General features: G+C 36.1%; 1 protein-coding gene and 1 long non-coding RNA gene across 3 annotated transcripts; one reads left to right on the top strand and one right to left on the bottom strand.

Annotated features, from left to right (window-relative positions):
• The first annotated feature begins 1,946 nt into the window (after positions 1 to 1,946).
• LOC148651643 (uncharacterized) lies at positions 1,947 to 14,551 on the top strand. The gene is made up of 2 exons (XR_015925801.1): positions 1,947 to 1,993; positions 10,310 to 14,551. It is a non-coding gene; the product is annotated as an uncharacterized LOC148651643 (long non-coding RNA).
• LOC148651644 (C-C chemokine receptor type 4-like) lies at positions 8,059 to 12,728 on the bottom strand. Of its 2 annotated transcripts, none has more exons than XM_088602272.1 (3): positions 12,593 to 12,728; positions 10,755 to 10,786; positions 8,059 to 10,083 (listed from the first exon to the last, which is right to left on the bottom strand). In XM_088602272.1, exons 2-3 carry the CDS (start codon positions 10,781 to 10,783, stop codon positions 9,051 to 9,053), a joined length of 1,062 nt encoding a protein of 353 aa, XP_088458398.1. In that variant the 5' UTR covers positions 10,784 to 10,786; positions 12,593 to 12,728; the 3' UTR covers positions 8,059 to 9,050. The 2 variants fall into 2 exon arrangements, with proteins under 2 accessions (XP_088458398.1, XP_088458397.1); XM_088602271.1 differs by lacking the exon at positions 12,593 to 12,728 and adding an exon at positions 12,081 to 12,188.
• Positions 14,552 to 16,738: the final 2,187 nt, after the last annotated feature.

Below are 16,738 nucleotides of genomic sequence, written 5' to 3'. Positions count from 1 at the left end.
GAATTTATTTGTAAAGCTTCATAAGAAGTATGTCTCCAAAGTGTAAAGTATAAAGTGTAGCAAGAAAAAATATTGAGCTTATATTTTCTTCAGAGCTACATATGGCAATTAAAGGTACAGTAGGTAGAAGACTGTACTGTCCAAAGTTTAAATTAAAGAAGAAACACGTAAAGGAATAAACATACATCAGGAGTTGTGGGTGATTGGAATAACCACCCAAAGGTCTTGAGGAAGTTTCTCATTCAGCTGCAAGTAATATACCCAGACAGGCCTCTGTTTCTTAGTAATGTTCATTGCATTTAATACCATCTGTACAAATGTTACATAGGACATACTCTATACTTTGCACTGAACATTTTAATAAAAATAAGCTACTCTTTTATTTTTATTATAGTAGATAAAACTAGTTGTTCACTTTAACACCTATACAGCACTTCCTGTTTTTGCTCTACAGCAGATATGCAAATAGGTTCAGACAATGTTGCTCAGCAACAGTGCCTTTTAAAATCTATTGTGGTTATGTGGTTGTGACCGAGTGGAGCAGGACCCATATCTGCTTATTAGTTTTTAGTTTGATTCCAACCCCAAAATATTATTTGTTCCTTGTTGTTATGTACAGTTTTGTTGTTACTGTTATTAAAAATACAGCAAGCACAATTAAGTGACTATAAAAAAAGACTGAAAAATGTTTCTTTACTAAGCTCCATTTTACTTTTATTGTACTTTTAATCTTAAGTTTAATGTTAAGTTGTCTGTCATTCTGTGTCACCTATGACTTGTTAGTGAAGAGAAGAGTTTTATGTGATTCTGTACCTTAATGAGCATGCTACATGCTACCTCTTTATGGCTGTTTAAGTTAAAATTGTTCTGCATATGCAGGTCTATTTTTCCTATTAGAGTAAATGAGTCACAACATTATTTTATGTCACTTGGTACAATATTTAAAATTGGTATCCTGTATAATCTAAAGCTGGGCATGTTGTGTCAAGGACATAAGGAAAGTTATAATGATGACTAGGTCTTTTAGGAAGACTTGCTCTTCTGCTTAGATACCGTAGGTTGTTTACAGGTTTGGTAAACAAATACACAGTGGTATACAGTTTTGTGTGCTATATTTCAATAAAGACATTACTGCACTTTCATCAGTTCCAGGACAAGTGACCAGATACATTACTGGACTTAAAGAATATCCTATACTGACAAATTATAAGATCTTAATTATTATTTTTAAACAGAGCAGAATAAAATATTCAGAACCCTTAAAGTTTTTGAGCATGTTAACTCAATGGATGTGTCTGAGAGCTGCAATGACGTCAGAAGTAGAACACACCAGTGGAAAGTTTGGGAAACTGCAGCTGAGACTGCGAAAAGGGGGCTTTTCTTCACACAAACTGTTGTGGGAGTCTTGTAAAAGCTACATGGCCACATTGTTCCCTCAATAATACCCTTAGATTGATCACCTACTAACTAGTAAACTAGCTGGGCCTAATGGCTTTTCTCAGTTGTAATGTTTATTATGTTATTTTTTTTGTCTACCTCACCTCCAGCTGGATTTTCACTTGAAGTGTGAAATAGCACATGTGCTCGTTATCAATCGTATCTCATAACACAAAGGTGGGTTTATACAGAACTCTATATCTGGGTTACTTGTGGTAAAACTTATCTTTGGGAAACTGCAAATCCATTTGGGATTCTCAACAAATCTGAACACACTAACATCCCATCCAAAACCTGACTGCTGTAGATTAATAAAAAGTCTATTCTAATTCAGTAAAATATTGAGAGCATCCCAAATGTTGAAGTCTAGTGCTACAAGATGAAAATGGGATTATCAGAAAGCATTAAAAGAACTTGTGCCCTTAAGATTTATGTGGCCACTATTATAGCTGCAAACTGGAACCAGAAATGGTAACATCAGAAAACTGAAACAGGAAATACCTGCTATTGCAGACGAGAAGTCAAGCTGACAATGCGGTTTTAACATCCTCAGAGAGTGAGTTTCTTAAAATGAATCTTTTCTTTCTAGATGTTGAGAAAAAATTATAAGAAATGTGTACATGTGTAGGAATTTTCAGGAACAAAACTATGCTTTTCAATTAAAAGTAAGTTTTAGTCTATGGCAAAGGTAGAGCATATTATAAGGTATCTTACATGTCTGTTTCTTTTTTTTCATTGTCTCATTACATGCGGATATTGAAACTAATTCTTAATAATGAACTTAGCATTATTTTCTATCATTGCAAAATAATTGAAAGGTGAATTTGCTGATTTGTAGATTCTGTGCATGCCTGAGAAAATGTCAATAACAATGCAATATAAAAGTTCTATTTTTCATTGTTTAATTTTGTTAGACTTCTTAAAGTTGTTGTAGAAGACTCTTCAAAGCTCAACTGAAATTCTCAGCGTTCCATTAATGGGAATTTTAAAAAATAATTTAAAAAAATTCTGTATCGGATCCCCTTTAAAATAAGCTTGGCTGTGAGGAAGCTTTGAGTTTTGACTGCCCTCTGCTGTTAAACAGTGGTTGTGCACCCAAATCATGCAAAGAAGAAATATAAAATATTTCCTTCACGAGCAGGTCTTGTGAAGAGGTGATATCCTTGCATCTAATGATAGAGATCAAATCATAACAAAGGCATAAAGTAAATCAGAGAACTTACCATTAACGTATTTATTGAAAGGTATGAGGTGGCAGAAACACTGGAGAAAGTGGGGAGAGGGTGCTGATGAAAATCAGATGCAAGCAAGGACAGCTGTCAGTTAAGGATTTAAAGATCAGAACTACCCGGCAGAAAGCAAAGTTTTGAATTAATCTGAGAGGTCTGAGTGCTGGTGCAGAACGGTGAGCCTGGAGAGAGTCACAGCACACCAACAGAGAGAAAACAAGCTGAAGAACTAGTACAGTAGTTAAGAACATGTAACAGTGAAGCAGATGGCTCCTGAGTGGCTCAAGCAGTAAAGCAGCTCACCCCTGTGCAGGCTTGAGCTCCGGGATACAGGCCATGAGGGTTCAAGGGTCATGATCAGGACTTCCTAAGCAGTAGTGAGCAGTAGTGAGCAGTAGTGAGCAGTAGTGAGACTGCATATTAGCTGAGCACAACAAAGGTAGTGTGCATCAACACGAGCTGGTCAGTGCTTGGTCAGCTCCTGGCGACACAGCAGTCCTCATAACTCTGCTGGACTCTTACGGTCTTGCGGTCATGTAGGTAAAGGAAGTGCTTCTCCTTCAATTCCACATGATGTGTTGACAGTGGCTTGAGAAGTGGGAAGTCAGAGAAGTGGATATACTCTTCCTTGTTCTCCTCTGTATGCAGTTACAAAATGTGAAAAAGACACAACTGGCAATTTAAAACACGGGGTTTACGAAAAAATAGCTTCAGGTTAGACATTGAAATAAAGTGATGCCAGGAGAGCAGGAGAAAGATGGTGTGAGTACATGCCAGTCAACCTTGTGTGCCACACAACACAAACAATATTTGAATTACTGTTAGAAGTCTTCAGTTTGAGCTTTCAGGTTTTGAATAAAATATTAAGTTTTAATACATGTATATATTATTTTCTAAAATGATCAAATGGAACACTGTAGGAATGGTCTGAATATTTTTGCAAGGAACTCTATATGTGCCTCTTGTGGCAAAGTTTATTGCTACAATAAATCAACTAGAATACTTAACTTTTAAAAAGAAAAGCTGTTTTTGGTTTTGTATCTGTATTTTTATAAACACATGAGGAGGTTATTATTTTCTGAACTATTGCCTAGATCTGTTAAGTGTTTATGTGTGTAAAATGCAAAATGACTGTGTCTGAGCACTAAACTTGTACTGTATATCTCTGATTTTTCCTGTGTTTAACGGGATTATACAAAAAGTATTTTCTTTTTGAGTGTAGCTGCAGCATTTCATGTTAAGGCAAATACAAAATCTACAAAATACATGATTACAAAATCCAATATTATTATTTTTATTATAATAGTGATTAATTCAAATATTGTAAAAGTTATGACTGATCATCATAAGATCTTACTTTTAAGCTTCATGGTTGCTGTCAGATAACATGGGTTGTCCACAGGGTACACATGAAATCAACAATACCAACTCAAACACATACAGTACAGCCAAGGTGGATACAATAGTATCCTCAGAAGGGCCTGCCACTCAGCAGCAGTTATTGAGCACCAGGAGCTGTTTATGTAGAAGGAGATTGTCAGCTCCAGCCCAGCAGAAACGAACAAATCTGGCCAACAGAGGGCCACTTCCTTATCACATCTGAATGGCCTGTTGTGGAGAATCAAACTGAAAAAAAGTCATTTTATTTACAGCATCTGTTGTAGAGGCAGTTTAACAGGGTTTGACCCCCAAAATTCACTTGGAGTGACTTTGACTCTGCAAACTGGCTCCAAAGCTTTAGGTTTTACGAGGTTTTAGAGTTCCCTCAGCACAAAAACTGCAGAAAACAGAATCCATGCTCTTATAGCTTACTTGGGTACAAAAAGATGTCCTTGAGCCTGTTTGTTATTTTGCAATTGTCAGCTATTTATGTAACACACAAGGTCCCATAATGTCTGTTGCACATCAAGAGCTTTCTGTAGTTTTTTAGCCCTTGTGTGCACCAGCTATTACATACAGGCCCATTTATGATTGTCCATATGTCAAACAAAGAGTTACTACTGTCCCATTTGAGGTTTGAAATTGTGGTCTGGTGTACATACCATGGGCCACAAACATTAAATAATCAACATGAATGAGACACAGGGCAAAACGTTTGAAAAAGTCCAATCCCTTAATCTAAGACTAGGTGTCCATCCACTTTACACTAGTGCACATGTTTAAGTTTCAGTTTTAGTTAAACCTTTAGACATGAATGTTTAACATTTGAATTTTCACAGATAAGGAATCATTTTGTTCTTAAACTAACTATCATTAACACCATCAAATAAAAACATGAAACATCCAGTACAACTTCCGTTTAGTCAGCAAGAGCACAGGTTATGCCTGCACACTGAAGGTGTCAATTAGCTGCTCCTGATTGCAACATGACCTAAAACAAAAGCAATGTGGTAGTTGTGGAGATTTATATTCTGCTGAAACAAATTCAGTAATTGAGATGTTACAGTACCTTCACTAGAAGCCATCTTAAAATTGTTACGAAAAGACACTATGCTATATTTTAAAAAACAACAAAAAGTGATCTACAGAAATGAATTTTTGTGAGAAAAAATATTTTGTGAGACCATTAAAAACAAGTACAATTATGTCTCTCTATCAGAATTCCAGTCTTTGCTCCTTCAGGACGATGTTAATTCATGCAGCATCCACAAGTAATTAGATCATTTGAAAGCTAGTTAACAACATAGGCTTGATTGGTTTAAGGTAACAAATACCAGTTAAGGTCTTTAGAGCAGCATAATAGTGGAATCAACACAAAGTGTCAAAATAATCTTGCTCAGCAGTAGCATAAAATATTAATTAAATGTGTCAGACAATACTCTTTTTAATTTGACAAGGGAGCCACAAAAAGCAGTCACAAAAGTTCTTAATGTAGTAAATCAAAGAGTGTTGTGTATGTGCCAACAAAGAAAATAAAATTAATTATATATGCTAATAATGGCATTTTAATTACTTTTACATTTTCAAAATAGTAACAGTATGTCATGTTACCTAAAATGAAATGGAAGTTATTAAGTGGAGTTCGGAAGGGAGAACAACGACAAATCAATCTCACACCTTGTCAATCTTGCAAGTCAATCTTGCACCTAATCTCTGTCCGATCAAACTAGCTACATCATCATGAACTCAATCACCTCCCTTTGGCATCGTCTTCAGCCTCCCTCCTCCACCTCAGCTCCACCCTGCAGCTGCCTTTGGGTTCACTCACTCATCCTGCGGCCAGGAGGAAGCCTATAACCCGAACAGGTTCTGCCAAGCTCTTCTCACCAAGTATTGCAAGCATACACAAGCACTCAAATTCTCAGAGGTTGTTGTCCCTAGTGATATAGTGTTACATTTTCCCTTTTGTTTAAAACTAGAAAACAAAATTAAAACTTAAAAGGTTAAAAATGAAGGAAAAGCTAAGGGAGCTCATCTGCAAGCTTTCAACAGGTTCCTTTCAATTTAAAGCAACACTTAATGGTTTAAGAGGGAATCTTCCAAACCTTCTGTGTAAAACAGTGTCTTCCTTCCAATACAGAGGTTTGCTAGTATATGAATTGTTGCTGATATAAACCCAGAATAATCCTTGGGAAACACATTAGTACTGCTGGAGTGTTTAAACTAGTATTGTTAAAATTGTCCTTGTTTCCTTGAATTAACTAGTTTGCTTAAGAGCAAGAGAAAGAGGACTTATATAGAAGGACAAAAACCTTCCAATTTCCAGAGGGGAAATTTTGCATTGTGGAAATCAATATTGTAAATTCTCAGAACAATCAATAAAATCATATCGATAATTACAAATTACTTTGGTGGGGAAATCATTAATAGTGCATTTTATTGTACAATGACTAAATGTAATAGTTTAAAAAAATTCTACAGTTGTAAGTTGTGTTTTCTTTGCCTTTAAAGGATATTATCCAGGGATGCAGAGATGACTGTATCTTTGCAGAAGACCGCCCTATTCTGTTTTCCAATACATTTGTATACTGAAGTTTATATTTGATTCATATATTTAGTGCTATTCTGTTAGTCAAACAAGAGGCATTTAAAACAGTTTGATTTTTTTATTTCAAAATTCGTACATGATCTCAATGTTTTTTATTTTGTTGTCGGTATCATTGGGAGGCCTGGGGCCACGCCAGTCTGTCTGTGTATTGCTACATATTCATGATCAATATATACTGTATATTCCACATTGTTCACACACTGAGGCTCTGAGGCTGGGGTGCAAGGAAATTAATGGCGCTTTCTCTTGTAGCAGGAGATTTGACATTCAGCCCCAACTTGAGACACTCAACATCATCCCCTTTTTCTGGTCTTTGTAGGACTAGGAGTTTTCAAGCACGACTTTTATCACTCCACACATCTCTCTCTGTATACACTGATGACATTGAAAGCGGATAATTTGGAAGTGGATAATGATCCCATTCCTAATGTCCATGCTTGTTTGGAGTAAGATAAATAAAGCAATAAATTGTCACAGGTCACAGCAGAAACTTTTGAATGATCTTGAATGATATGTAAGAAGAAGAATTATCATGTTGAACAATAAGAGGTTATGTTGATGTTATTATTAATAATTACCTTGCATAGTTCTGTACAGTGAGAGTACAGAATGGCACCGTGATACTAACGGCCCCTCAAACCTTTTTGCTATTTCTGTTTAAAAACCAGTTGGTTAGTACCTAATAAGGTTGTCATCCATGTTGATGTGCAAATTATGGCTTTGCAGATTTGTGATGTTAAGAGATTAAATTAAAATACATGGGTATACCAAGCTATCCAATAGTTGTTACTATATGCAAGCCATCCTGCAGGTGATCCTTCCTGGGCTGTTAGTCACAAGTCAGCATGTCTATAGTCACAGATACTGCAGTACTTTTCAGTTGGTATTAATACAGAATTAATCAACCTTGAATGGCTCGTGATTTCACATTGCACCTTTACTGCCAGCACCATTCTGAGAGCTGATTTTCGCTCTTAGTTTGAGACATTACATCACTGCAGTGTGATAACCACTGCACTAGAGAACCCACATGATGACTTTACTTATTTCATACATGTGAGATAATGTTGAGGACCATGAGCTCTTTATATTTTCTACAGTCACACTCAAGTAGATTAATTGGTTAGCATTGTGCAATTAATGAGTCATTAATTGTTGTGGGATCTTCCAAGATCACTGAGATACTACCAAGCTAATGAGAAAGGCTGACTGAATACCATGTTTCCCTTGTTACCTTTCTCATCCTGAAATATATCATCCTGATAATGAGATGCAGTGTTAAATAGTTGCAAGAAGCTGAACATATTGGCCTCTTTTGCAGATAACTGCAAAGACAGAATGTGGAGCCCTTCAGTTCAGGAAAATTATCAGTTTGAGCGTGAAGATGAAAAAAAGGCTTTTACGTATATAACATACCTTTTATTCTGTTTTGAAGTACATAAAAAGTCTACATATTGTGTAACGAAAATTAATATAGCAATAGGCATTGTCTCCTGAGACAATCACCAATCATTCAACAGTTATACACACATTTGTATTTAAATGCATTAACAATAAATTTTAACTACACTGTAGTTACATTAGATTATATTATACTACATACAGTATAAACAGGATTAACTGGAATTGTTTTTAACCTAAAATAAAAAGCATTATCACCCTGTTTTACTTTATAAATCAGGCTCTGTAGTTTTAAAGTACAGTGTATAACCTCCAAAACTTGTGAAAATGTAACTGTAGCTAATTTACATTGAGTTGTTCTACTTAGAAAAATTATAAAGTATGTACAACAGCAAAGTTCAGATTCACAAGTTCTTCCATTACATAAGTAAGATGCCAAACAACTTTAAATGTTGTCAATGTTTGGACAATGTATTATCAGTGTGTGGACAGGTATTTCAATACATTTTACCATAAAACGTGTTTTTGTACATATTTCCCCAACTTTTACTTGAGCAAAATGTGTTCCTCTTTCCTGAATAGGATGAAAACCTGCAGCTACTCATCTGATTCTCATGCAGTATTATAGCAGAATTATTGGTTTAAATCACCTCTTCAAATTTTTTTAAAAATCTTAATTTCTAGACCTACAATTTAGTATCATACAAAACACGATTCCCAATGCTGGTACTTAAGAAGCAATGTGGTCTCTGTTTTTTGTTCCATCTGAGTAGTAAATTTCTTAATTGAACACTTAACTGAATTAAATCCATGTGTTAAAGAGTTTTGAACAATTGCAATGTATAAATAAGACGATATGAGTTCAATTGTGAATTTTCTAATCAGTAATTTAGAGCTCAGAAGGAACAAAAATAAGAAGAGACATAAGTCACATACACCCAGATTTTGAATCACCAATCCAAAAGAACTTCACAACAAACACTTGAAAACCAAAATTACAACGGTGTGTTGGAGGTTTCGTTTTCAGAGACTTTCATATGAATACTTGTCTGCTTACAGAAATATGCACAAAGAGAAAATCTAGAAAACATGTGATTCATGTGCTTCCTAAATTTCTCTCCAACGAAAGCATATATGAAAGGGTTCACACAACAATGAATGAGCGCAACAGTTTCTGTCAACTGCAAAGCCAGTTCAATCCGCTTAGCGTTTTCACACTTGTCTCCAATCCCAAACTCTTGCAAGGACTTCATGAAAACTACAACATTATATGGCAACCTGAACACAACAAACACACACACGACCATGAAAATAAGCTTTATGGCTCGGTGCCTTTTGGAGTTCCTGGACCTTAACAGCACGATAAGAATGCTTACGTAACAGTATATCATGATAGGCAAAGGAATAATCAGGCCCAGAACATTGTCTTCAAAATTATGAATCAGCTTCCATATCTTTTCTTCACCTATGGGGTATTCAGGTTGGCAGGTTGTGCTTTCAGGTGCTACAACCTTGTTAAAGGCCATGGCTGGAATAGAACCACAGATGGCCACAGTCCAGATGCCAATGCTTGCCACTACTCCAAAGCACAGAGTTCTGGCTCTCATAGCAAACACAGCGTGGACTATGGCAAGGTACCTGTCTATACTCATGAGAGTCACGAACAATACGCTGCTGTAGAAACCAATCTGATAAAGGCCAACGATAGCTTTGCAGAGGGCAGTGCTTACAATCTCATGATCAGATGTATAGTACGCCCAGAAAGGAAGTGACAGGACAAAGAGCAGGTCCGATATTGCCAAATTCAGAAGGCAGACATCTGTCATGTTCTTCAGTCTAATGTGCTTAATGAGGATCAGCAGCACCACACTGTTGCCTGCCAGGCCCACAACAAAGACAAGAGAGAAGAGCACTGGCAGGAAGTTGGACCCCAGTGTTATGGTAGTATCTGTGCTACAGGGTTCATAGTCATCGTATAAATAGACGTAATCACTTGATAAAGAGAGTGTTGAAGCTGTGGAGTTCATCCTAGAAATAAAAAGAGAAAAAAATAATTTTCTGAATGAAGAAGCATTTGGTCATTTAAATAGATATTTTTTTAAGTCTTTAAGAGTCCCAGTAAAACTAAATTTTATAGCTAATTAACATGAGAAGGATATAAAGGCCTTTAGCACTGTGCAAATATTTGCTCCACATTTTATTTTACAAGTAATGGAATCACACACTAAGAATGTTCTTGTTAATGTTTTTTTAGGAGAGTTTGGCATCAGAGATTCTGACTCCACCCACTTGGTTGAGGCCCCACCCATTGGAGAAGGGGGAGGAGCTAGAACCCCGCAAGGAGACAAAAGTTCACTCAGGAGTAGAGAAGGGTTGGAAGAGTTATGGAGAAAGACGAGTGTGGGTAAGAGAGAGGGGCTCTTGCTATGGTATTTATAGTTTTTTGGAGTGGTGGAAGATATAGAGTTAGAGTCATTACTCCCAGACTTTCTTTAAAAAAGCAATTTAAATAGTTTTCAAAGATAAGATATTTATAAATACTGATTATGCTCTAAATACCTTAAACCCACATGATAGTTGTGCAGGTCCATTCCAGTGATTCAGTACTGAACATACAGTGTTTTCTACAGCATTCTATATTTTCACAAAACATTTAATAGTCTGCACAGGCTTTATTATTTTGGTGGTATATAACTTACATGTCATAGCTGGAATTATATGCCATCATGTTCTGCAAATGAAAGAATACAGAGTGTCAGCGGAAAAAATAGTGCAGTACATGGGAATTCACCGTATTTGCATAACAGTATCCTGCATATTTGCATAACAGTACATAAGATCTGTACATAAACAGATTCACTTTGAATCTTAAATAACACAGAATTTATGTTGTACAACATACAAACTACTGCTATAAAACAAAAAAATACAGAAAAAACCAAAATCAAACCACCAGTATGATTAATCGAATTATCATAAAAATATCTGGAATTTGCTGGTTTTGTTTCCGCAAACAACTTCATAGGTTTTTTCATACTGTAGTAGGGTGAAGCAGCTGTGTAGATACTCAGGCTAAAAACAATATTTTTTTAAATAGATGGAACCTGCTTCATCTTTGTCTTATGACCTTTATGCAGCAAACCTCACCTGGTATTTATGAAAGAAATTAAGGTACAGTTATCAAAACCTCGTTGAGATGGATGGGCTTACTTATTTGTTTTTTGCAAGCCTAATCTCCAAAAACTTCTGGTGGGATGTGAGTCAATTTACTCCTTAATTCTTTATGTTCATCAGTAAATTAATTTCAGACACACTATTTATTCAATAGAAATAGAAAAGGGCTTTTACCACTTAATTTTCTACATATTTTTAGCAGAATAAAATAAATTTTAGTGACAATAGACTGAAACAAATCTGTTCATGTTCCACCAATGTTTTTTAAATATATATTGCTCTTCTCTATTAAACATGTTCATGTCACCAGACTAGAGTACTGGTAAAGTGTGATCCTAGAAGCCATCTTAGAATTTTTTTAAATACATTTACTTGAAATTCCGTGCATCTTAAAGAATGAAAGTTACACGTATTTTAGTTCCATCTGACTCTTACCCATGGTCTGATTTTGGGTTTCATGAACTTGTTAACTCAGAAATGTATGTATCTTATGAATGAAAAATCCTAGCACAATTTAATGATTAATTAAGGACCAGTAAACACAATTGACTCTAATTTACCAACTAAAATTTAGAAACTGGTGATACAGTCCTTTAAAGTTTATTATTTCTGGTGGTATCATAATATATTATACTGTTTATTCTTTCATTTTCAAAGCAAGATTATCAAAAAATTAACTTTTGGAATCACATCAAAAGCATTACATTTCATAAGAAACATTAAAATGTGTTTAAATTAAACAGAATTACAATTAATTGAATGTTTGTTTGCATTCTGACTTGAATAAATAATAATTATTGGTGACTTCCAGCCATTTAAAATAAACGAGATAAGAAAACTGTGTATATCACCATGTCATCCTGCTCAATGCTGCTTTTGTGTATCCTTTTCGTTAAATAATAGCTTGCTGTTATACTGTATCACAAATCGACTTAATTTTGCTGTAGCCAGGGTATTAAATTCTGATATTCAGTCCAGAGACTATAGTGTGGCCAGTCCTTGAAAACATGGAAGTAAAAAATTACTGCTTGAACGAGAAGATTTCATTTACTCTTGCTGGCTTAGTGGCTGCCCCATTCCTCTAGCTTCCAAATGATCAAACCTTTCATCCTTTCAGAAACCCCATTATAAAACTCCCCACATCAGTACCCCCCCCCCCCCCCCCCCACCACAATCCACATTGTCATTGTTAACCACCGGTTACAGTACTTTCTCAAAGCCCCTCACGTTCTGCAGGTCCGCTTCCTGAATGACAGTAGTATTTGATGCCTTGTTTTGAGCTAATCCTACCACTGTACCAGCCATATTACCATTTATAAAGTGTTTTAGATGATTTTTTCATTTGTTTTGATTTATTACTTACCACAGCCAGGTGAGACGACTGTTTTCGGTATTCGCATAAAATTCTTGAAATTCTGTTCTTGATAATGTGTGCTCTGACATAAAGATGTGACTTGATTTAACTGACACGTAGACACATTTCCTGTAAAGTGTGCTGTGAGGACCTTTCCTTTTGCATTGTTAAAAGAAAGATGTGTGAAAAGATGTTCCTGTATTTGCTCTGCCATCAGCATTTGTTTGCTTTTTAAGTAAAAGTCCCTGAATGGATTGTGGTTTCGAACATCAAAGGCAAATAGATTCAATGACTCAATGTTTACATGAAATCTAAATGACTGATACACGTTTTCTGTACAATGTAACCATTCCTTAATAAATACAAAAATAACAGTTTCAAGGAAAAGAATGCTATAGTCACAGAAAATTAGCTCATCGGCCTTCTAAATGTGGTGACTGCAAGAGACTACTGGAACAAAATTTAACGTTTCATATCATGGAATGTAAAGCAGTTACAGAAAACCTTAACTTGATGCTAATTTATTCCATTATATGTCTTCATAACAAAAAAAACACTGAAGAATTGTCTCAGAGACAACAACTGACTCACAATCACATCAGATGGTCCTATTGCTGATCCCAATGGTGCAGATGTCTTAACCCATTTTATAAGAAAAAAATAGACCTTCACCACAATAATCATGAAAATCCTTCCAGTCGCTGCTGATGAGAAGCATCTCCATAGCATTTATGGGACATTTAATTTCCTTGTGAGATCACTTTAAAACAGGAATGGAGTCCACCTGTAGTCACTTCAGTTGTTGACATGATGAAGAAATACACCTGTCTACATAAGTTCACCCAGCTGACATAGCAGAAAGTCTTCCACGGACACCAAGAAGTACAGCTCTGTCAGAGAATTGTGAGGAGGAACAGATTTGGGAGGAGTATAAAACCATCTCTAGTGTGTTGAAATTTCCCAGGAACACAGTCAGGTCCATCATTAGGGAATAGAAAGAATCCAGAACCACCCGGATTCTGCCAGAGCAAACCATCCTCTCAAACTACAAAACTGGGCAAAAGGAACCTCGGTCAGAGAAGTGACCAAGAATCCAGTGACCATCCTGACAGAACTACAGAGGTCCTTGGCTTAGACTGGTGAACCTGTCCACCGGACGACAACCTCTGCAGCACTATACAGATTTAGTATCTATGGGAGAGTGGCTAGAGATTACCACTCCTGAGAAAAGGTTGCAAGAATGCAAACTCTGAGACTATGTGGCAAAAGATTCTCTGGTCTGATGAAGCAAAACGTGAACTCTTTGGCCTTAATGTAAGATTCTATGATTGGTGAAAACTGAATATACTGTACAGTAGCTCATCACCCATGTAACAACATGAAGCGTGGTGGTGACAGTATCATGTAATGGGGATGTCAGGAATAATTAATGGAGACAAACATAGGCAAATCTTTCAAGAGAACCTGTTTCAATCACCAAAAGACCTTGGACTGGGGCAAAGATTCACATTCCAACAGGACAACAACCCCAAGAGTATAGCCAAAAGGACACTGGAGTGGTTGAGTGGTCCATGAATGGCCTAGCCAAAGTCCAAACTTGAATCCCATTGAGATTCTGTAGAAGGACATGATGATGGACTTGTAGCTCACTGAAGCTCCCCATCCAACTTCACAGAGGGCGAGCAAATCTTTAAGGAAGAATGGGGGAAAATCCTCAAATTCAGATGTGCAAAGCTGCTATGTGGTATTGACTCTGAGGGGTGGGGTGTGTGTGTGTGGGGGGGGTGAATACTTCAGCAAACAAGATATTTCCGTTTCATTTTTTATAAATTTTTGTTTCAAAATATAAATATGTCTCCCCCATTAAATTGTTGTATAAGTTGTGTAAATGAACGGAAAATATAATTTAAATGATTATTGTTCAATGAGATATCTCTTACAAATGCATGAAATTAAAAGCTTTCACACTATCGCTCCCTGAAGTGATAATTTTTTCCTTTTTTATTTTATATGTTTTAATTTCACTACCTAAATACAGTTTCAATAAAGACAGCAAGTTGTGCAGACCACATACTGTATGTACTTGCACAACTTTGTTTACCAGTTTTAAACCATCTTGATTTGAACTTAAAGTCAATTTCTTTTTAGATTAAGGAAAACTGCAACTAAATGTTATGCTCCATTTCTTGTAGCCTGTTTTCATTATCTACAGCTGATCGGTTTTCTCCTTGTGGTGTGGGTCCTAACCCTGTCCAAGGTCCTGAACTCTTGCTGAAAGGAGAGGAGCTCCCTCTCCTCATTTGAGCATGCAGAAGAGAAGAGCCATGCCTGTGCATTTTTTGCATGTGTAGGAAGCATTCAAATAAACTACAGGCATTACAAATGATGAATTCAAACCACTAAGAGCAAAATGTGTGAAGTTGGAAAAAATGTATTCTGTGTCACATTGGTATTGTGAATGAAATAATGTACTGAAGTGGAGAAAACTGTCTCTGACAGGGAGAATCAACTTCAGGAAAAACAGAATAAAATATTTTGTTGTGCTCTTATACAGATTTTTCTTAAAGTTATTGCTATTATTGTTTTAGGAAGCTGGCATTGAAATGCTCTCCTACTTCTGACAGCAAGAAAAAATGACTCAAGAATGAGTTGCTGCTGATGGTGCAAATATATTTTTTTCTTTACACATCTTGTGGTTTGTAAAGGTTTTCTTTCCTTTCCTCGAACTGCTTCTTCATTCATCGTTGTACTCCCTCTTTTCACTTCATTTTTTTTGCATCACACAGCATATAAAGAGAGCTTACCAACGGAAAACTCTGTTGATCAATGTGACACTCTCCATGGAAACATCACAAACCAACATAAACATACCAGGGTTTTTTTTGTTTGTTTGGGTATTCTGTAAGAAAAACCTAAATTCAAATTCACATCGTATCACTTTCAATAATAGCTAGTCATTTGGACACAGCCAGGATACACTCTGGACAGTGTTACTGTGGCAGTGGGAGGAGCCGCGAGCACCAGGAAAAGACGACGCTCCGTCTGAGGGGCACCGGTGTAGGTTTAGGCAAAACCCCCCCCCAAAAAAAAAACACCAAAATGGGAGAAAAAAAAAGAAAAGAAAAATGCACCCGCTGTGCACTGTGGCATCCAGGCTGGACTTACACTGTCTAACGGGGTCCAGTCAGGAGAAGCAGGGAGAGCAAGGACAAAACAAAAAGAGAACTCAGCCTGTCCCGGGAAGATACACAGTGGGACGGGCGAAAAGGAAAAGAAAATTAAATGAAGGAAGACGTTCATGGACTGTGTCATGTCTGGTGTTTTTTTTCTCCCTTATACTGTTTTGTTGTTAAACTGTTCAGCTATGGTCTTCCTTCACGTTTTAAGAGGCAAGAAACCACAAACGCATGGTTTTCAATGGGCAGAAATTACAAAGCTGAGAGAGATAACTGTAAAGATCTCGTATTGTTCTCTTTTGTTATTTAAAAAGTGAAGAAAAAATGTGTACCAACAAAAGAAAAGAATGACATAAAAATTATTCAAGTGCAACACAATTGTTTTCATTTTCCTGATTCCCAGGCACATGAGCACAGCTTAAATCTCAGCTTATTATGTTTAATTTTTTTATTGCTTTTTAGGGAAAAGAAAGAATATTACATGGTACCATATACAATAATGAACAAATGCGTACAATCATCATGACATGAAAAACTTGGTAAAATCTCGATTTATTATATTGACAGTTTAAGCAAGAAAAGGTAAAAGCAAAGTACAATTTCATTCATTCTTATGCACTTAAGAGCTTAAGTTGATTTCAAATATAAAACTAAAAAACAATACTTCAGTTATTTAGGTAACAATACATTTGTGCAGAGTTATATGCTTTAAAACTATATGTTTGTACTGGAGATTTGCACATTAGATTGTTTTGTTCATTACTTTTTACACACTGTGTTTGTAAAGGTGTAATCAATAAAAACAGCAACCAAAATAGTGCACACTTCCTACTAGTGTTTAATTTGCTCATAATGTAAATGTTCAGATAACATCTTATGATTTAAGCTCTACACATTCCCTACATCCAAACATTGTTTGCGTATTGTATTGTTTCACAACATTGTCTAGAACAGTCAGTTTCATTGGAATATTCTTCAA

This window comes from Lepisosteus platostomus, chromosome 12 (assembly GCF_059453375.1).
Source record: "Lepisosteus platostomus isolate fLepPlt1 chromosome 12, fLepPlt1.hap1, whole genome shotgun sequence".
Taxonomy (NCBI): Eukaryota; Metazoa; Chordata; class Actinopteri; order Semionotiformes; family Lepisosteidae; genus Lepisosteus; species Lepisosteus platostomus.
Note: the sequence above shows the minus strand (reverse complement) of the source record. Positions and strands in the feature narration are given on the sequence as shown.